At 43.1% G+C, this 22,647-nt stretch overlaps 1 protein-coding gene across 1 annotated transcript; it reads right to left on the bottom strand.

The window, feature by feature from the left end:
- Nucleotides 1-18,568: 18,568 nt before the first annotated feature.
- Nucleotides 18,569-19,956, bottom strand: LOC148855673 (two-component response regulator ORR3-like). Its single transcript, XM_088986007.1, has 5 exons — nt 19,577-19,956; nt 19,407-19,477; nt 19,227-19,304; nt 19,065-19,135; nt 18,569-18,933 (listed from the first exon to the last, which is right to left on the bottom strand). Exons 1-5 carry the CDS (start codon nt 19,731-19,733, stop codon nt 18,822-18,824), a joined length of 489 nt encoding a protein of 162 aa, XP_088842133.1. The 5' UTR covers nt 19,734-19,956; the 3' UTR covers nt 18,569-18,821.
- Nucleotides 19,957-22,647: the final 2,691 nt, after the last annotated feature.

The raw sequence follows: 22,647 nt of genomic DNA, 5'->3' as shown, positions 1-22,647 counted from the left end.
GTCGAGGGAATATGTGAAGGGACCTCTCGTATTGGATGGTGAGAGGGGATTTTGATTTGAAGAAGAGAGAGAGAGAGAGAGAGAGAGAGAGAGAGGAAACTTTTTCAGGCAGGGAAAGGATTTCTGTGGAGAGAGAACAAAGGGAGAGAGGTTGAGGGAGAAGGGAAGTCTGTAGAGGGGTTTTTCGAACCAGAAGAAGGGAAAAGAAAAAAGGAAAGACGATTCCAAGAGGGAGGACTGAGCAGAGGCTGACAAAAGGGAGTGGTCATCGATGCACAAGTAACGCCTACAACATTAACTCATTGTCTTCTTTGCTATTGCTAATCTCAGTAGAGGTTTCAATCTAATATCCTCACCCATGTGCCTTATTTCATTGCTAAATACACTTGAGAGCTTTTGTTCCTGGTGTAGCAGGGTCGTTCCGTCAACTGAAGGTACATAAAGGTAATTTGCTTACCTTGCTATTGCGTTAGATTCATGATTTGATTTATGTAGGCTTTTAATCTTTAGTTTCTTTCCTTTTTTTATTATATTTGTTTTTTATATATTCTACTGTTGTGTTCTTGTGAGTTTGGGAGCAAGAGCGCTCTCCTCTGCTTGGAGTGGTGATGATTTTACTCTCTCAACTCCTCTGGCTGGGTAGCCGAGTCCGAAGGTGGGGGCTCTGATAGAAAAGGAGTGGGGTTTCTCACTCTTTTGCTCAGGTCCTTGCATCTAAAAGGAGTCTGGCCTAGGGGAAGAGAGAGGGGATTTCCAAATCACATTTCCAAGTCATTGGAGAATGCTGATTCTCAATCTCGAGCCATATTTGCTATAGCTTTGCGTTGTTCCTTTTAGAAAAGGGATTTGGCATTCACGCCGACTAAAGAGAGGGGTGCCTAACCCCTTCCCTCTTTCTTTCTCAACTTATCCAAACTAGTCTTGTCTTGATCGATTGGTGTGGAGTCACTATTAATTCCTAGATGTTTTACCAAATACAAACCTGAGAGGCCCATCACTCCCAATTATCTATTCTGATGGGTGGAATCTCCATCTGTTCGGCCATGAAGTAAACAGTCAGGGTATTTTCCCGACGTTCACGTGTATACTCAAGAATTCTCCAAATATCTTGAGCATTCTCACAAAAGGATATCTTATCAAACTAACTTCTACTTAACACATAGTACATGCAATTCATAGCCTTGGCATTGAGTGACATTCTCCTTTTTTATTCCTTAGGAGGTTCTTAGGAATTTTATTCTACTATCCTTTGACCAAAATCATTTGAGAGTTTGTGAAATCCATGTACAACAACTTCCAAAGATCATAATCTAGGGATATAAGATATGTTCTCACTTTAGCATTCTAGTAGGTGTAGTGTTCTCCATTGAAAAATGGAGGTTTGGTGACAGGTTGTCCCTCTATAGAAATAGTGGTTTGGACGACCATTATTCACAAAGCTATTAAGCTTATGTATAGGTGATCCTGCTCTAATACCAATTGTTGGGACCAATGACCATTCCCAAGAGAGGGTGAATTTGATAGAGCTTTAAAAATTCAAAAGCCTTTGGCTTCGAACAAATCAAGACCAACACCCTTCCCCTAAAACGGAAGCTAAAATGCAGTGAAATAAAGGCTTAATCAATTTAGTTCAACAATTAATGAAGATGTTACAAAATGATTAACCCAATTGTTGAAAAAGAGTTGCAACTACAAAGACAAATAAACAATCGAATAGCCTGAGCCATATGGGTTAGCAATCAATAGGTATAAATGAAATGAAATGAAAAAATAAGTACTACGCCTTACTATCAAGTTAGTGGTTCTATAGTTAAACAAATAAATATAAACACTAAAAGTAAATTAATTGGTCAACTAATATAAATGAATAATAAAAGTAAATGGCATTTGTACTGATAGTGTGTGACAAGGATATAGTAGCTAGAGAGAGGACCAGCCACTAATGGTAGTAGAGGGAAGGACCTGATACAAGATGATAGTTGAGATGAGAAATGATGATGTATGATCTGGTCGGTCCTATCTGCCAGTAACCTTGCCTCTGACGGAGCAGGAGATGCCTGAACTAGGGAGGAAACAAGAGATCCCCAAGGAAAGAACCCGGCGGGAATGCTCCGACGCTCAAGTTAGCACTTTGAGAAAGCAAGGGAGATGAGAAATTCTCTTGGACCAGAAAGTGCAAAGTATCGCTTACCCTTACTCTGGGGGAATAGGGGCTTTTATAACTACCCTGGTGCACTCACTCCCAAGCCTCTGCCAAATCAGGTGTAACCGCCTCTACGGGGGGCAGACATAATTTCCATCGTCTTCTCTGTTGGAGCCGTCTCTGCAATGACTGGATGGCGGTAGCAGGTAGCCGTTGGAGTGCGGCTGTCATGTGTCAGATCCCTGATCAGTCAGGCTACGGACTTCTTTGGTGTCAAGTACGGTTGTTCAGTCATGCGACCTGGAGTCGAGGTGTCGTAGTGGTGCATGAGGTGAAGTCTTGAGTTCGGACAAGAGTGTGGCTCGGACTTACCCGAGGTGGGTCAGTCCAGGCTTTGCCTTTTGTGGTGTTCCTTGCAAGGCTCGGGATTTCTAAGGAAAGCTCAGGTTCTACCTCCTGGGAAGCACGGGTTCTCTTTGGGGAGCTCAAGGCCTCTTCTTGGGCTATGGCTATGTCGCGCGGCCAAAGGGTCAGGCCAAATCTCCCTCTATCAATTGCCCCCCACTTCTTGGTGCACTTCGTCCAGCTCGGTGATCCTCCGGTCTGACCCGCCTATGCCTTTGGCTCGATCAGGGTTAGCTCGGCTCGACCAGGGTCAACCCGGGTCGCATACAGCTCACACGTGGATGTCAAACAATTATTAGATTTTGGACGTCAAAATTTCGTGCTAAACTGATTTCACCTCGGGGGTCGTGCAACCAGTTTTCCTGAGAGGCATTGGATGGCTTTGATCTTGGTCGTTGATGCACGGGTATAGCAGCTATAAATAGTGGGGGTCCTGGTCACTTTTCCCTCGCCAGTCTTCAGCACTTGTTCTTTGAGCTCGCGTCACTTTTCCTAGTCCAGTAGCTTTTCTTTGGCGAGTCCCCTTAGCTTTTCTTTCAATTCCTTTCCTTTCAATGTCTAGTTCGGGTAGCTTAGATAGTCTTTTAGGAGAGCCTGAGGTGAGGGCCTCGACTTGGGTTTCTTATTTCGATAGCCTTCTGGATGAGCCGGAGGTAGGGCCTTTAGTCCGGGTCACCTCTGATAGCCTGGCATCCACTTCTTGTCGAGTTTGGATGCCAGATAAGTTCGGACCTTCCACTATGACGTCTGAGAGACTTTGGTCTCTTGTTCGTCGTAGGGCTGCGCCTTCCTCTTCATTCCCTTATCGTCGAGGTCTTGAATCACTTCAGCATCACCGTTGGTCAACTCCACCCGAACTCCATCCGCAACGTTGTTGGGACCATCTCCCTCTATTGTGAATATGTCCTCCCGCTAGATTTAGAAATCTTCTCCACCCTCCTTATGCTTAAAAAGCATGCAAGCTTCATCCCTGAGCACAGGCGGGCCTATTACTTGTCTCCCCGCCCAGGGTTTAAACTTCTACACAAGCTTCCCAATAAGGTCCCAGTGTGGAAGCGGTACTACTTTGTGGTCCAAAGTGCTACGGGGTGGCCGTTCCCCACCCATTGGAGGGCGGCTATTCATGACCCCGGTGTCATGTTAGACAAGGACATGGCACAGACTTTCCAGTCTTGGGCCCAACTTGGGCTCGAGTGCAAAGATTACCTTACGGAGGCTAAGCTTATCTAGGCCGGTCTGAGTCTGGGTAGGTTTCTTAGACGATTTTTTTTTTCTCATACCGGGATCTTTTCGCAGGTGCCATGGAGGAGGAGAAGACTCGTGGCGACAACCTGCTCGACGAGATGAAGAGGAGAAAGTGGGTTACTAAGCAGGCTCGTGTCGAGTCTCCTCGAGCTGTGGAGCCCGAGGTTCCAAGCCATCCTCTAGTCATCAACCTGGAGTCTCCCAAGGAGCCCGAGGTGGTCGGGCGTACTCTGGAGATTGTGACGGAGCCCGATGTTGCAGAGCCTCGGGACGTCGACACTACGGAAGCTTCCCACACTCAGATGGTATTCACCAGCTTGGGGAGCCAGGAGGGGGTCGGTAGTGTGCTGATGCCGAGTTGTGCTCTCCGTAAGAGCCTAAAGGCTGTCTACCCTAGGGAGGTTTCGGAATGGGCTGACCTTCCTCCAGGTCACATCAGTGCACGCGCTGCGTCTCACACCATGGTCGTAAGTCGAAGTAGTTTCCCGTGGTGTTTTTCCTATGCTTTGTTATTCTCTTCTTGCTGAATTGACTTGTTCTTGCTTGGCAGGTAAACTCCTCCATCCACGCCCTAACTATTCAATCGGAGAAGAACTTGAAGTGGGCACAAGCTGCCAAAGAGGCTTCATGTGCAGCGCATACTGAGCTAAGGATAGCACAGGAGAGGATCCATCGTCTTGAGGGTGATACTTCGGCTCAGAAGAATGCCATCAAGACCTTGATGTCGGAGAAGGTCACAATGGATCGTGAGTTGGAGAGGCTTTGGAGGGAGAATGGGGCCTTGAGACTTGTTGTAAATCATCTCACGAACTCAAAAGGGGTCTTGGAGCATGAGGTGTAATACCTTAAGGCCGATATCAAGGAGAAGTCTGAGATCTTCTTCCAAGCCATCGAGGACACTAAAGTGAAGGCCGTCGAAGATTAGATCACGTCGGAGCGCTTTGACGACCTGATGGTGGGCTCGTATCGAAGGGGTTTCAAGTTTAGCCAATGGATGATAAGGCATACGTACCCCGGACTTGACACTCATTCCATAACCACCTTGCGCATTACTTCGGAGATGGCTCTCCAGGCTGACGACGACCCGGACTTCGACGATGAAGCAGACGCCCCGAGTGCCGCCAAAGTTCCTTCTGATGTCTTGGTCAAGGGAGGTGTGCCTCCGAAGTGACATGTACCAAGCCTGCGAGCTCATTTTTTTTGTTTTTGTATTGAATCGATTGTAAATGAAATGTTGGTAATGAAATACCCTTTTTTTTTGTTAAGTGTTGTGCATTGTCATTCTTTCTTTTTGCCAAAGTGACTATATCAGCGAACTGTCAGAATTAGGTCCCCAAAGCGGGGGGGGGGGGGGGGGGTTCTTGAGGCAAGTTGACATAGTAAGGCTATATGCCCGGTCTGTTTTCCGCCTGGGTCAAAGTTGATGTCAGTTGTGCACTTTAGAGCGAGCTATGCACTTCAGGCTTCACACACGTGCTGCCTGCTCGGCACTAACACTTGGTCGATTAGGTACCGAGGTCATCATTATCTCGGTGCTTTATCCCTTGGGCTAGAATACTCTCCTAAGGTTTGCCCATGCCGAAGAGGCGACTGGGTCTTACGGTGCCGAGGTCCTTGTTAGCTCGGCATTTTGGCCCTTAGGCTCTGGGAGCGACTTATAGTTCACTCAGTTTGGCAATTTACAGGTAATATCACCTTAAGTTGACGATATTCCATGCCCAGGGTATTTGTTTTAACTCCAATGTTTCGAGCTCATGCACTCCTCTGAGCGCTCTCTTTACTCGGTAGGGTCCTTCCCAGTTGGGTCCGATTTTGTTAATGCTGAGCTCAGGTAGCATGACCTTGCGGAGAACCAAGTCGCTGACGCGGAAATTTTGCTTCTTGACTCTAGCATTGTAGTACTGAGCTACCCTTTGTTGGTACGTTGTGGTCCTGATGTAGGCGAGGTCCCTCACCTCGTCGAGTAGGTCAAGGTTGGTTCATAGCTCATCTTCATTGGTCATGTCGTCGTACGCTTCCAGTCGTAATGAGGGGATTTCGATTTCGGCTAGGATGACTACCTCCATGCCATAGGTGACGTTGAAGGGAGTTTCTCTGGTGGCGGTCTTCTCTGTAGTTCGGTTGGCCCATAGGACGCTGGGTAGTTCATCCGCCCATAGTCCTTTAGCTCGGTCTAGCCTAACCTTCAGTCCGCGGAGGATAGCTCTGTTCGTGACTTCTGCTTGACCGTTTGCTTGCAGGTGTGCAACTGACGTGAAGTTTTGCCAAATTCCCATGTCTTGGAACCATTCCTAGAATTTGATATCCTCGAACTGGTTGTCATTGTCAGAAATCAGTACCCGAGGTAAATCGAAGCGGCACACAACGTTCTTCCAAAAGAAGTCTGAACGTTTTGGGTTGTGATTGTTACGAGAGGTTCAACCTCTACCCACTTTGTGAAGTAATCTACCGCCACTACTAGGAACTTCCTCCCTCCTGTTGCTGGCGGGAATGGCCCAAGTATGTCGATGCCCCATTGCGTGAAGGGCCGTGGACTGGTGAGATGCTCGAAATCGACGGCGGGCTGATGGTGGATATTGGCATGCTACTGGCACTTACCGCATTTTCTGACTAACTCAACAGCGTCCGCTTTCATTATTGGCCAATAGTACCCTTGTCGTAGTGCTTTTTGAGTGAGGGCCCTGCCCCCTAGTTGTCCGCCGCATAGGCCCTCATGAATGTCGTGGAGTATAAGCTCGGCTTCGGGAGGCCACATGCAGTGTAGGTAGGGGAGCGTGTAGGATTTTCGGTACAACCGTCTGTCAATCGTGGTGTATTTGGTTTTCTGGCGCTCTACCCTCCTAGCGGTTTGCGGGATGGGTCCCATGTAGCAGGAAGCTCGCGAGTGGATCAATCCAGCTCGGCTCTGCTTGGGCGATAGGAGCTACCTCCTCTGCCCCCCCCCCCTGAGAATGCTAGGCCGAGGTAAATCTTCTATGTATACGGTCCTCTTGGTGTTATCACTGGTGCTGGCTAACCGAGACAGGGCGTTGGCCTCGACATTCTTCAACCTCAGGATTTGCCTGATGAAGTGTGACTGGAAGTTAAGCAGAGCCTCCTTTATTTTGGCTAAGTAGGCGATCATAGTTGGTTTGCGGGCTTCATATTCGCCTGTAACCTGATTGACCATGAGCTGGGAATCACTGCAGATGATGATGTGTTTGGCTCTTACCTCTTGGGCCTTGGCTAGCCCGGCTATCAATGCTTTGTACTTCACCTCGTTGTTGGATGTCGTGAACTCGAAGCATAGTGCGTACTTCAGTTTTGTGCCACTCACACCGTGCAAAACTATTCCGGCTCTGCTGCCCTACTGATTTGAGGAGCCATCTACGTGAAGGATCTAGGGCTCTTCATCACAGTTCACGCTTGGCCTAACCAGGAGAGATACTGAACTAGGTGTGACCTCACGGTGCTCGGACTCAACCAGCCTGGGATCACCGAGCTCGCCCAAACTAGGGGCTTCGTGCTCAATCGGGCTAGGGACTTCGGAGTTGAATGTGCACTCCACAACAAAATCTGCCAAGGCTTGGACCTTGATAGTAGTTCGCGGCTAGTACTGGAGGTCGTACTCACTGAGCTCGATGGCCCACTTCATCAGTTGACTAGAGACCTCGGGGCTGAGTAACACTAGTACTAGAGGTCGTACTCACTGAGCTCGATGGCCCACTTCATCAGTCAACTAAAGACCTCGGGGTTGAGTAACACTTGCCTCAGGGGTTTGTCGGTGAGGACGATAATGGTATGGGCTTGGAAGTACAGGCGGAGCTTGTGGGCTGCAATGACCAATGCGTAGACTAGTTTTTCTATCTCAGAATATCTCGTCTCCGCTCCCTGCAACACTTTACTAACATAGTAGATGGGTCGTTGGACCCGATCTACTTCCTTTATTAGTACCGAGCTGACCACTTCGTCACTTGGTGAGAGGTACAGCTCTAGGACATCGCCCTCTTTGGGCCGAGTCAAAACTGGGATACTGGCGAGGTATCTTTTGAGCTTGTCAAACGTGAGCTAGCAACTTGGGGTCCATTCGAACCCTTTGCTTTTCATTGCCTTAAAGAAAGACAGGCAGTTGTCTGCTGACTTGGACATAAAACGACTCAGAGTGGCTATTCTACCGTTCAACCTCTGAATCTCTTTTACTTTCCTGGGTGGTCTCATATATAATATGACCCTTATTTTGTCTGGGTTGGCCTCAATGTCGCGCCAGTTGATGATGTACCCTATGAATTTACCCGATGTGACACCGAAGACACACTTGTTTGGGTTTAGCTTCGTGTTAAATTGGCATAGAATTTGAAAGACAGAATGCAAATCTTGTATTAACTCATGTGAAAATTGGGTTTTGACGACCATGTCGTCTACATAACATTCTATCTTAGTGCCAATCAAGGGTTCAAATAGCTTATTCACAAGCCTTTGAAGTTCGCTCCTGAGTTTTTTAACCCAAAGGGCCTAACCTTGTAGCAGTACAGGTCAAACTTGGTTATGAAGGTGGTCTTCTCCTCGTCGGTTGGGTCCATCCTGATTTGATTGTAGCTTGAGTAGGCATCCAGGAAGCTTAGCAACTCGTGCCCCGAAGTCACGTTTACTAGGCGATCGATCGTGGGGAGGGGGAAGCAATCTTTCGGGCAAGCTCGGTTTAGTCGACAAACATGCATCACTTGTTGTTAGCCTTTTTCAACAGAATGGGGTTGGCCACCCCGCTCAGGTAATGAACTTCCCTTATGAAGTCTGCTGCGAGGAGCTTCCCGACCTCCTCGTTGACTGTCTTCCATCGCTTTGGGGCTAGGTTGCGTTTCTTCTATCTAATGAGCCTAACTATAGGGTCAATATTGAGTTTGTGAGTTATGAGGTTAGGGTCTATGCTGGGCATTTTTGCCGCAGACCAAGCAAAAACATCTAAGTTACTAAGTAAGAAGTATATCAGTTCGTAGACTTGCTCATGGGTCGGGCCAGGTCGGGCTCGGGTCGGGCTTTCACTTGTCACTAATGAAAATATACTAGGCACAAGCCCGAGCCTGGCCCGACCAACGGGCCTATAACTTGGGCCCGAGCCCGGCCCTGGTAAAAAGCCTGAAACCCGAGCTCGAGCCCGAAGCCCGACCTAATTGAAAAAAAATACATTTTCCCTATTCAAATTAGAATTAAAAATTCAGATAGTATTTTTTTCTATTTAAATGAACAATGGACCTACATGATGGTATTTTTCCCTTTCTTTTATATTTTAAAACACAATTTTACATTCTTAAATAAAAAAAAATTATTCAAATGGACATAATCACAAAACTAATTTTAAGTTTAATATTAGGTCGAGTCAGGCCGGGCTCAGGCCGGGCTATTTTGACAAAGCCCGAGCCTGACTCGAATTTATTGCGGGCCGGGCTTTTTGGCCTGAATTTAAGCTCGTGGGCCTATAAGCATGTTCAAGCCCGTCCGGAGGTCGGGCTGGCCCGTCGGGCCACCTGACCCATGAACAGGTCTACCAATTCGGATCACAAGGGCTCCTCTAGGGAAGCACCGATCTGAAGTGTTCGGGTTGGGTCCTCTGCCGAGACAGGACGGTCACCTCCGTGGGTGCAGCTCGCTCCTCATTTTGTTCCACGGGTTGCTCCAGCTCGAGGTCGCTGGCCACCTTGGCTTTTCCCTTAAGGGTGGCGACGTAGCATTTGCGGGACTCAAGCTGGTCGCCCTGCACTACCCTGATGCTGAAGTCCATGGAGAACTTCATGGCCAAATAGTAGGTGGACACCACAGCCCTTAAAGCATGGGTGATCGGCCGACCTACTATGGCATTGTATGGGGAGGGGGTTGCAACCACCAAGAAGTCATGTTTGAGCCTCACTGTGCTAGGCCACGTGCCGACTTCAACAGGTACTGTAACCCTTCCTAGGGGTCTGACTTCCTCTCCGTTAAAGCCGACCAGTAGGGTGTTCGCGGGCTTCAAGTCACTCTCTTGGAACTGTAGTTGGTCGAAAGCCGCTTTGAAAAGGATGTCTGTCGAACTTCCTGAATCAACGAGGACGTGCTTGACTTCAAAATCATTGATCTTTACCTTTATGATGAGCGCGTCATCATGGGGGTAGTGAACTCCACGCGCGTCGTCCTCGGTGAAGAGTATGAAGTCTTCTATCCTTGGCCACTTCGAGGGATTATGCTCTTCTCTAGCAGCCTCACGGGTTGATGCCCGAGCTGCGGTCAAGGTGCAACCTGCTACAATCGACCCTCCGACGATCACATGGTTCGTTCCCTGAACTGGTCTCTCCGGGGGTTGCTTCTGTGACTGCTCTGCTGGCCTGTTGCTGGACTCGGGAGCATCCCTACTGTGCTCCCCCTGTCGACCTACCTTATTATTACTATTATTACCAGTATTCTGTACAAAATTCCTTAGGTATCTGCGACGAATGAGTTCCCTTATCTCATCGTGGAAATTCTTATAGTTCTTGGTACTATGACCATGGTCTCTGTGAAAGCTGCAATATAAATTTTTATTCCTTTCATTCGGGTTCCCTCTCAGACGGGGTGGCCATTTCATGTACGGGGCGTCTTTGATCGCCATTAGGATCTCGGCTTGCTTCGCGTTCAAGGGTGTATAGTCTGCCCGATCTGCCATGGGAGCTTAGAATAGCTTACTTGGCTTTGCCCCCCAAGCTGAGACTTTCTTCCTCCTTTCCTCTTGGTTGGAGGGTTTGCTTTCCCTCTTCCTTTTTTCAAACCCGCCCTCAGTTCTTAATTGATCTCGTCCTCTGTTCTTATGAACTTGTCCGCGAGCTTGAGGAACTCAGCTATGGTTGCGGGCTGGTTGACCACCATGTGCCATTTGAATTCCTTGTGCGTCACAACCCTCTTGGCCACTGCGAGCTGTACTATGGGGTATAGGCGTAGTATCTGTAAGCACACGTCATTGAATCGCTTGATATAGCTTCGGATGGACTCCCCTTCCTTCTGGACTATACCGAGGAGGCTCTCCTCAGTTTGGGGGCACCGCTTGCTGGTGACGAAGTGCACGGTGAAGACCTACATGAACTGGGCCCAGCTTCTTATTGATCTGGGGGCCAGGTTCCTATACCAGGTGCGGCCACTCCTATGAAAGTGGTAGTGAAGGCCACACACATGCAGAACTCACTGGCCCTCGCAATGTGCATTTGGGACTGAAAAGCATCAACATGGTCACTCGGGTCAAAGGAACCATTGTATTTTTCTAACAGGGGAGTTTGAAATCCTAGGGCATGGGGACAATGAGAAGTTTTGATGACAGAGGGGAAGGGATTGAAAGGATAGGAGTAACCTTTACCTCGTCCGAGCTCACTTCCTCATTACCTCTGAGCTCGAGTAAGATGTAGGTGGTAGTTCGGCGAGTTCGTCGGCGCCTCCGCTGCTGCTTGGAAGGTCTGGTGTTGGCACTACTATCTTCGGTGTTGCCGAGCTCAATGGGCCCAGATTGTTGGTCATAGTCCGCGGCTAAGGTGCCCAACTAGTTTTCTGCGAGCGGGAGCCCGAACTAAGAGCATCGAGGTGATGCTGACTTGATGGGCCGAGAGGTCCCCGATTCACCGGTGTGCTACGAAGCGGGGATAGTTGGTCTCTCCCTCCTGCCGGGGGATGAGGCTTGGCTCCTGGAGGGGTTCTGAGCCTAGGAAGTTTCTCCCCGGTGAGGGCACCCGCCCTGAGGAGAGGGCTTGAGTTGCTTGGCAGCGGGGTGCCGAGGTGGGAGCTGCAGCTGGCTCAGAGGCAGTTGGGGGAACTGTTGTTGGTAGTGGTACTGAGAGACGTGATGCAGCACCTGCTGCTGGTAGAGTTGGTGTTGCTGAAGCTGCTGCATTTGGGCTTGCATGGCCCGCATGCACTGCGTCAAATCATCGAGTTGGTTCTAGCTGGTCTCCAGGGGGGCAACGGTTGGTTCAACGAAGGTTGTCTCAATAGGGGGGAAGGGGAACATTCACAGGCACCACTGTCTGTGGCACATTCAGGCTAGGGACTCCATCCACCGAGAGGGGGATGGTGAACTGCCCGATGCAGACAGTGGGGGCTGAGGGTGTTCCCCGACGGCATTCAGGTCGGCGTTACGTCTATCACTGCTGGAGGAAGCCATGAATGCTAGGTTTCCTCTTTTTTTTAGGAAAGAGATAGAGGTTGGGGGATGCTTTTTGAAGTGGTTCCCACAGACGATGCCAAATGATGATGCACGATCTGGTCGGTCCTAGCTGCCGGTAACCTTGCCTCTGATGAAGCGGGAGATGCCTGAAACAGCGAGGAAACAAGAGATCCCCGGGGGAAGAACCCGGCGGGAACGCTCCGACGCTCAAGTTAGCACTCTGAGAAATCAAGGGAGATGAGAAATTCTCTTGGACCAGAAGGCGCAAAGTATCACTTACCCTTACTCTAGGGAAATAGGACCTTTTATAATCGTCCTAGTGCACTCACTCACAAGCCTCTGCCAGATCAGGTGTAACTGCCTCTGTGGGGGGCTGACATAACCGCCACTATCTTCTCTGTCGGAGCCATCTCTGTAACGACTGGGATGGCGGTAGCAGGTGGCCGTTGGAGTGCGGCTGTCATGTGTCAAATCCCTGATCAGTCAGGTGCGCTGCCTCAGAGTACGGACTTCTTTGGTGTCAGGTATGGTCGTTCAGTCACGCGACCTGGAGCCGAGGTGCTAGAGTGGTGCATGAGGTGAAGTCTTGAGTTCGGACAGGAGCGTGGCCCGGACTTACCCGAGGTGGGTCAATCCGGGCTTTGCCTTTCATGGTGTTCCTTGCAGGGCTCGGGATTTCTAAGGAAAGCTCGGGTTCTACCTCCTGCGAAGCACGGGTTCCCTTTGGGGAGCTCGGGGCCTCTCCTTGGGGAGCTCGGGCCTCTTCTTGGGCTATGGCTATGTCGTTGTGCCAAGCTGATGCTCCTGCCAAGTCATACTTGGTTGCCTCCATGTGTCGCGCGACCAAGGGGTCGGGCCAAATCTCCCTCCATCAAGAACCAACTATCTAAGTATAATTAATTTAAGATTCAAGCAATTGTTAGTTGATACTAGAATCTCAAGGGCATATATAATTGAAAAAATGAATGAACAAACAAAGATAAGAAACTATAAAAGTAAATGTAAAAGCAAAACAGATAGAATAAATTAGTTAGTCATTGATAAAAGTTAATATGCAATGAATCTTAGACCACTAAACCAAGGGTTAATGCAATTAGTAAGGTTGGTGAGGTTAGTAGCTTATTAACTACACTAAATGGTTTTATATCTTGCAAATCTAAAATAAGAAATAGAGTAAGTGCAAATATCTTCAAGACCTCAAGAACTCAAGTTATTAAGTTATTTGAGGATGTTAGTAAAGTTAGTAAACAAACAAACTCCAAAACTTGAAGAAATTGCAGAAACACACAAGGCACACAAAACTTTCATAGAGGTTTAGATAACCCTGCTTACGTCCTCTACCTTAGACAACCACTATTATATCTGAACTACCAAGTAGTTAGGTCTTCTTTCGGTTAAATACTTAGATATGTTGGAGCAGTGCGGGATATTACCTGAGTGGGGTGATCATTGTGATAGAATCAGCCCTTTATAAAAAAAAAAGTGTATTAGGGTTAACACTCTCTTTGTTGGAAACCTAAAACTACCAGCATTAGATTTCAACATTTTTGAAATCTCTTTACAAAATGTATTTATATTTATGATATATTATTTTATGAAAAAAATGTTTGTAAAATGTTTTAATCCCAAGATCCATCTAAGTAGAGGGTGTGACATTGCATTTAACAATTAGGAAAGAGGTCCTTCCCTATGAGTAGTATTTGGTCATTTAGGGCTAAGAGGTTCAGATCAAAAGACCATTACAAGGTTGAAACCTAACATACCTTATCTTATGTCAATCCATTATTCATGGGCTTCATAGGGTGGTTGAAACTAAGGGTCACTGAGACTTAAGTGTTGGGTTCATGCAGAGGCCAATTCAATTGGTTTAAGGGTTCACTAGCTTTGATCAGTAAATTCGACCCATGTTTTTCCTAAGATGGACTAAAACCCATAAGGAGTGACATAAGTCTTTTGTAGGTCCCACAATATATATTATTCAAGCCCAATAAGGCTTGCAACAGTTATGTTAATCAACCACTTAAGTAAGAGGCCTTAGCCCATTAGACTAGTCAAGTTGTCATGTGCAATGGATTGAATATGGGTATGGATCTCCATATTATCAAATGTAGTTAGAGACCTAACCAAATCACATTCATGCACACTTTCTCTTCTCTCTTGTTACCCATAAACCGCTCGAACCAACCTTTAGAGACTGTTTTTTCAATCTGACTATTGTGTTCTCTACTATAACACACTATAACTTGAAGTAGTCTCACATCTATAACTTCCAAACATGTTGGAAGAGTTCGAATGAAAAACTATTGTAGGATTGGCCTTCATTATCAATTATGCCATCTTCAGTTGGGAGGGCAATTTGGGTCTAAATATTTGGCGTGAACCACTACTATCTAGGAGTTACAATTTGTGGTGTCCATATCAAGTATTCTCATATTTAATGTGCAAATCAAATGTGATTTGATCCAATGCTAGATTGATCTTAGGAGAATCTGATTCTCCAAATTCAAAGAATCTGACTTTTAAGCTTGGTAGAGAAGGTCCAAGGGTTGTTGTTGGGTATTTTGGTGCAAATTACCTAGGTGAGGGTAAAATACAAAAACCTCCCCTATAGTTTCATTTTAACAAATACCTCTCTTGAACTTTTGAGAAACTCAATAGAAACCTCCCTTTTGTCACTGCCCCAAACGGAAATGTTAGATTGATGCTCCAGTTTTTTCAAAATACCCATTCTACCCTTTTATAAATTATTTTGCATACAAAATTACTGAAATAACCCCATTTTAACTCAACAAAAACCTCCTTTAATGATCATCTCAGTAATTTTACATACAAAATTACTGAAATATGTATTTTTGTTAAGTTAAAATGGGATTATTTCAGTAATTTTGTATGTAAAATAACTTATAAAATGGTAGAATGGATATTTGGAAAATATTGGTACATTAGTCTAATGTTTTCCTTCTGGGACGGTGGTGGAAGGGAGGCTTTTGTCAAGTTCCTAAAAATTTCAAGGGAGATATTTGTTAAAATAAAACTATAGGGAAGGTTTTTATGATTGTTAGAAACTTCAAGGGAGGTTTTTGTATTTTACCCCAGCTGACTTAGATAAAAGGCGATCAACAAGAAGTTACTTGTTTACTTTGGAAGGTGGTCCCATTAGTTGAAAGTCAACCCTTCAGTCCGCTATTGCCTTATCTACGGAGGCAAAATATACGGTTGTAATTGAGGTAGCCAGGGAGGCCTTCTGGTTATGTGGACTAATTATAGAGTTGGGGCTGAAACAAGAATGTGCAGTGCTACATTGTGATAATTAGAACTAGAGGAGGGACCCTGCTTCATAGGGGCTAGAATGGAACCATCGACTTGTTGATCCATTGACCTGGTCCTTAGCCAAAAATCATTGAATCGGTCAATGATTCGTTGACACGAGTGATCAAACCATCGACCTGTTGATTTGTAAAATGGTTTTTGGTCATTTTTTATTTTTTTAATTGGGAACCATCCTGGCGATCGGTTTCATTTTATCCTAACCTCAGTCATGGCAAAAAATCGGTGAATTGGTCAATGACCCATTGACCCAGACGGTCGAACCATTGATCCGTTCAATGTTTCTTGATCATTTTTTAGTTTTTTATTTTTTGTTGTCAGAATCGGCCATCCGTTTGAACTAAACAATCGAATTATCAACCCAAAAATTGGTGGCCAAAACGATTATGTTTTCAAGTCGTATGAGTCACACACTTGAATGACATAACATTTATGGTACTACTTAATGGACCTCACACTAAATTTTTGCCTAAAATTTTTGTTGTTAGAACGGGTCATCCGTTTTTTTATTTTTTTAATTGAGAACTGTCCACGCAACCAGTTCTATTTTACCCCAATCCCGGTCCTTGGCTAAAAACCGCTGAATCGGTCAACAATCCATTGACCTGAGTGGTTGAACTGTTAACCCGTTGACCCCTTCAATGGTTTTTGGCCATTTTTTTATATTTTTTTAGTTTTTGTTGTCAGAATGGGCTATCCTTTTGAACCGGATGGTTGAATCGTCGACCCGAAAATCGGTGGCCAAAATGGTTCCATTTTTGGGTCGTACGAGTCACACGTTCGAATGACATAACATCATGGTTTTTAAAACTAACCCGAAGGCCGAACTGGTCAAGGGTCAGGTTATCGGGTCAAACGGTCGGCCCGTTTTGACAAAAAAAATAAAAAATAAAAAATGGTCAAAACTATTTGAGCGATTTGATATCTAGTTATTAACAATATTTATAATAACTATTATATATATATATATATATATATATATATATATATATATAATTAGATACTTATATATATAATTATCTAACAATATTTATATAATTAATAGGAAATAAAATTAAAAAAATGGTCAAAACCATTCGAATGATTTGATATCTAGTTATTAACAATATTTATAATAACTATTATATATTTATATAATTAGATAATTATATATCTAATTATCTAACAATATTTATATAATTAATAGGAAATGGGTTGCTCTCGCATGGAAATCTACTCGTACGAGTAGATTCCATTTCTTGCACGGAGGGAGCACCCCAATCCTATTAATATATGTATATAAGATGCTATCCATTTGGCAAAGAATCAAGTTTTTCACACAAGAACTAAGAAAATAGATGTGAGGTATCGTTGGATATAGGAATTGACAATCGAAGAAAGATTGAAATTGTAAAGATTCATATATCTCAGATTACTGCTGACATAATGACAAAGTCGCTTGCATTAAAAGGTGCAAAGCTTTAGTGCAATTAACTTATTTATTCAAGGAAATTTGTGTTTCTAAGGTGGCTCAAATGCAAAGGGTATTTTGGGGAAGCCATATTTTCTTATTATGTCTTGCATTTTCAGCCACTCCATCTTGCTAAGATCCAAGGCTGATATTCCTTCTTATTACAAAAGGGATTTCTTTATGTTTTGTAAGAAGAGAGGGAAAAAGGATAAGGGTTTTTGTATGAGAGAAGAAGCAAGACAGGGCTTTTGAAAAAGGAAGAAGATTTTGCAACTATCTGGTGGATTCTGTACATTTTGTAGGTAGGCCAAAGAGTGGAACCACTTAAAATTGTTTGTTTCTTGGTGTGTTCTTTAGGTTGTGTTTGGTTGCAATGCAAATACAAATATGTACACTGTATAGTTACCTTTTTATTGGATAATAAATGCAAATACGGTTCACATTTTAAACCGCTTCTGCACTCATTTTGTTGTTTGAAATCGGTGCAAAGTGTGGGCCCATCTTTAGAAGTTTCGATTATCTTATACTCCAATGCCTTAACTTTTATCAAAAAGTTAATTATCAAAAGAACACAAAATTGTATCTGAAAAATAGGTACAATAATATTCTCTTCTCAGAGTACAAAATTATCAAAAATACATTTTCAATCTGATAATCATTACTCTTTTACATATTAAATCACACTGTTTCATTCATTTTTCAATTGTGGATAATAATGTCCTGAAAGTTGATTCCCGTGAAGAATTCTATTATTCATTTCGATATGCCTGAGGTGCAATTTGGCAAAAAGTTGGAATTGATGGAATTATCAGAAATGTTCTCATTGATTAATATTCTTGGATATGGTGTATTTGGAAATAACGTTTTAAAAATCATCAATTTTTGAATGGATAATTCATTTTGACCATCAATTTTTTAATGAATAATTCATTTTGACAAAAAATAAAAAATAATTAAAATAAAACAGTCCGACTGTCCGGATCAACAAAGATTAGAAAACATTGTTTTAAAGTTCAGAAATAAGTATTGGAAAACAACTCCTGATCCCATGCCTATCATCATTTCAGCCAAGCTATGATTGCAGACGGTAGAAATCTGCTGGAGCATGAAATTCAGCGGTCAGAACCAGAAGTGGATGACAATTAATGTAGAATTGGATGCAGCGAGTCAATCTTTACCTGGTCTGGACCTGCATAAGAGTTGGATGCTCTACATTAAGGCTCGGTTTGGAAGGAGTACACAAAAATCAGAATGAGAATTAGAATCAGTTAAGATGGAATTTCATTCCTAAGAGAGGAAATGATCACTCTCAATCTCAAAATGTCATTGAAATCTGAATGATATATTCCAATTCCAATTCAATACCCCTATTCCCCCAAACCAAATGTGCCTAAGAAAGAGTGAAGAAATCCCAGGAGCAACCCCCCCCCCAGGTGGGGGCAGAGTCAAGTTATTAATTGATCCCAACTTGGCCCAATCGATTGATTGGATTTTCAGAATGGGCCAGAATTGATGATTGGACTTGAGATGAACTACACCTCTCACGTAGGTGCTTTATATAAAATTTCGCCTGGATGGACAATAATACTTCACGTAGCTCTAATTAGAACGGGCTCCATGGATTTCTGTTGCAAACACAAGACGGTGGGGATGTCTGTCTCTTTGCCGGATTGTATATATGCTCTAATAAATACTCTATTTGGGAAGAGTACATATTTGTACAGTACAAATAAATACAGGTTTAAAAATACAAAATATGCAGCATTTGTACAGTACCATAATTTTTTTTCCAACCGATCTGCATAACAGAAAAGAAGCGCACGCCAAAACCCAAACAAAAACAAAAGAATTGAATCAGTCTCAAGAATGAAGCAAGCTAGTAATCTCTTTTCTAATATTCACAGAGCTACAACCTCCAAGTGCTTACAAACATCATAAAGAAAACAAGGGGGAGGGGGTGGAACGTTGGAACAAAAAGACCCATCTTTCTCTCTCTTTCTCATGGAGACCCAATTGACATCCATCCCATCCCGTTTCAACATATTTTCTTCTCTCTACCTCAGAGATACAGAGAAATACATTTTCATCTAAAAGGACAAAAAGAATGGAGTCGGGAGATCTCAGCTAACACTGCCACAACGATTCACCCTCGTCATGTGATTGTGCAACCGCGACACATCAGATTGCCTGAGAGGCTTCAGCAAGAACTCCTCTGCTCCTTCTTCCAAGCATCTGTTCATGGCCGAAAACATAATCAGATATTAGTTTCTCTCCTGTGCAAACGACAAGAGATTAGACCCAAAAACGTTTCTGTTGATTGATACAGAGACAACCCAGTAAAGATGACACCTTTTCGGCTTTACCTATTGATTCTAGTGGGCACATTTTCTGAAGACATGATCACGACTGGGATTTCCTTCAAAGCTGATGACTCCTGAAAACCAATATATGAAAAATAGATGAAACTCTCTTCTCAAAATTATGACCCAGAATAATAAAAATGAAGTGACGTCCCTCTTGCTAACCTTTACTCTTTTAAGAAGATCGAATCCTGTCATCTCCGGCATGCAGTAATCTGTTATTATCATGTTGACCTTCTGTTCCTGCAATTGTTGTTGCCAATGTCAATTAAAAATCACATCCTTTTACATAGTTTTAAAAGCAGAAAGTAATCAGAACACTGCAAATGAGAGAGAGACCCTCACCTTGAAAAAAGAATTCTCCTTCCCCAACCCCAACAACTCCAATGCTCGTTTCCCGCTTTCAACCGTTGTGACTGTGCCCAACAATCAGTAAAACAGAGAAACTGTCAAAATAAGTAAAATCTCTTATTAAGCCTCTTGATGCACAGAGTGCTCGGCTGCTTGCTACTTACCTCTATAAGAAGAACTCTTAAGCAACTTCTCGATTAATTTCCGGTCAATCGAGCTATCATCGACGGCGAGAACATGCAACCTCTCGGATTCACGAGTGTCGCCGGCAAGGCCACGCCGAGGAGAGGAAGTTGAAGCCTTTGAACCCGACATATCCATCTCTTTGCACCAGAGAGACCCTTTGAACCATCTATATATATCATATATACTCTGTCCACATGAAGAAGGAAACCACGGAAGAGAATCCAAGCGCAATAGCTCAAGAAACGAGAAAGCAAGATTTTGGTCTGATTTGGCCCACAGATATTTCGGCGGTGACGATTCTTTCTTCTCTCTCGGGCAGCAGAGAGAGATTTGGTTTTTTGATTTCTGCAGTGTGGGGGACCGCGTCTGAGCGACCAAGCCATGAAGTATGTGGAGGAAGAGGGAGGGAACCAGACGGAAAGTCAACGATTTGACTGACAGAAAGGAACGGTCATGATTGTAGAGGAGATCTTCTTGGTTGGTACCGAGATATCTCTCGATTTTCCCGAGATTGATTTTGATCTCGAGAGTGATATCAAATCACAGTTCCGTTATCCAGTGTATCTGCACGATATATCGCTTCTCTTCCGATAAACGTTTCACGGTTTCAAAGACTGGGCCTGAGAGGCTGAGACAAACCTAAGTGGTCGGGTCGGTCCGGTTCGGTTCACCGTTCAACGATAGGTCGTTAAGTGTAACTTTAAAATCTTGTTAAACTTATTGGTTCAGATCATTAAGTTGAATGATCTCTCTGCCTCTCGTATCAATTAATCCAGTATAAGACTGTCCATGGGTCGGATAGATCCGATAATCCAAGCCCAACCGACCCAATTAAATTAGGTCTCAATCTTAAGGTGATCATCAAAAACCAAAAAATTGTCTCGATATTGACTCCAATCCTATGCTAAACAAATATCAAATATCACAGTGGATCCAAACCCATGACAAAATCTCACGTCGCATTTGTGTAGGGATATCAACAGATCGGCTTTGGTAGGTTTTGCCTAAACACAAACCCGACCCAAAACAATTTCCAAAACCCGACCGGGTTATATAAACCATTTCCCTCAGAAGCCTTTGGAATCCTAACCGTGCTTACTCTAGACTCTAGTCAATGAGTGCAAACCATGTTTACCTTGATGTTACGCAAATGGAGTCAATTGACCACATTCGAAATTCGGTTCAGTTTTGTATTGAAATGATGAAATCTACACTTTTACATGTTTCAATTTGTGAGTTACAAATGTTAATGCAATTTAGCTGTTGATTGTTTGCCCAATACAAAATATGGATGCAAAAAGTAAAAACAAAAGATAAAAAAATAAAAAATAAAAATATTAAGAAGAAAAACCAGACTTAAACAATATGTAACTAGGGGTGTAAACTGATCGAGTTCAAATTGAATCAAATAATATCTAAATTCAAACCCGATTAGAAAATTTGCTATCCGCATTCAATTAAATATTCAAATATTCAATTACATCCGAATTCGACCAATTAATTATTTTAGGTAATTAATAAATATATAGAATAAATATTTTATTTATATAAAATATATAAATATATAAATTCTTTATATAATTTAATTATTATATATAAATTATATGAAATATTTAAATATTTTATATATTATAATAAGAATTAAATAATCGATCAAATTTAAATATTTATCGAATTGATTCAATTACTTAGATGGTATGAACAGGATATCTGAATTCAACCAATTATAATATTCAAATCATCTGAATTCAATTCGATTATTTCAAATCTGGAATTCAAAATCGGATTTTTGACTACCGTTGACACCCCTATATATAACACGTAAGTTTTCAATTAAACTTAAATATACCTTATCACCATTATCTTGATTTTTAAATGCGTAGACACTTCTACCCTTCATTAAAACGTGAAACAAGGTTGTCTTTACGTGGAGACATCAGCTATTGCAAAGACCTTTTACTAAATATAAGAAAAAAAAATCTTTTTATCACCATATTAGTGTGAACTTGGAATGAATTGATAATTCCATGGAATATATTTAAAGCCAATCCCAAATTAGTAAAGCCAAAGCATGGTAGAAAATCAAAGCATAGTAGAAAACCAATGCACCATGCCTAGCTAAGTGCATCCAAGGTTCAAAATTTTCATACGATAGTATTCTAAAAAAAAATTCAATATGATATACCTTGTATCAAGCATATTATATTGTATCGATGGCTTCATGATACTCCTATTTAAAGGGTTTTGAGAACCACTCTTTTATTAATAAAAAAATATGTTTAAATGTCTAAAAACCAAATTTTGAATATATATATATATAAGTGTGTTATTTTAAGTACGGTTACACTCCTACTGTTACATAGGGGCGTATCGATATTTTGAACCTTGCTTGCATCACCCTTCCTCTTTTTCATCTTACATTTCCTTGCTCTTTGTTTGATCAGTAGCAGCTATTATATGCTTGTTTCTCTGTTGCTTGTGACTACAAGTGAGACTTCAATCTCAAACAGATTTACCCAATGTTAGTGAGCAAAAAATAAAACCGAGTGCTAAAGAAAGAATTTGGAAAAGAGACCTTCTTGGATCGAACGGTCTGACTATTTGAACCGAATGGATGACCTGTTCTAACAAAAAATTAAAAAAAATTAAAAAATGGCCAAAACCATTGAACAGTTCAAATGGTTCGATTGCCCATGTCAGCAGTTTTTGGACCAAATCAACAGTTTTTGACAAAATAATGATTCTGAGGTAAAACGGAACTGGTCAACTAACTGATTCCTAATTTTTCTGGTTCAACCGTCCGATCCAGTCTGATTTTGAAAATCATGATGATGGCCATAACTATATCCTTTTCCTTTGCCTTGTAACACTTGTGATTCCCATCATGATCACGGTGTCCTCCATTGAAAAAGCATATATCCTTCATGGAATTTATTGACCTCTAAGTGAAGCCTTCTAATATCCAATCTCCCTTTTCAAATAATTCCTTGAAAGAAAATCTTTGTAAAAAAAAAAGCAAAATCTCTATGTCGCCATATCAATGTGAAAT

Source organism: Nelumbo lutea, chromosome 4 (genome assembly GCF_056320005.1).
Source record: "Nelumbo lutea isolate HS-2025 chromosome 4, American lotus-T2T, whole genome shotgun sequence".
Lineage (NCBI taxonomy): Eukaryota > Viridiplantae > Streptophyta > Magnoliopsida > Proteales > Nelumbonaceae > Nelumbo > Nelumbo lutea.
This window is presented reverse-complemented; position numbering and strand designations above follow the sequence as displayed.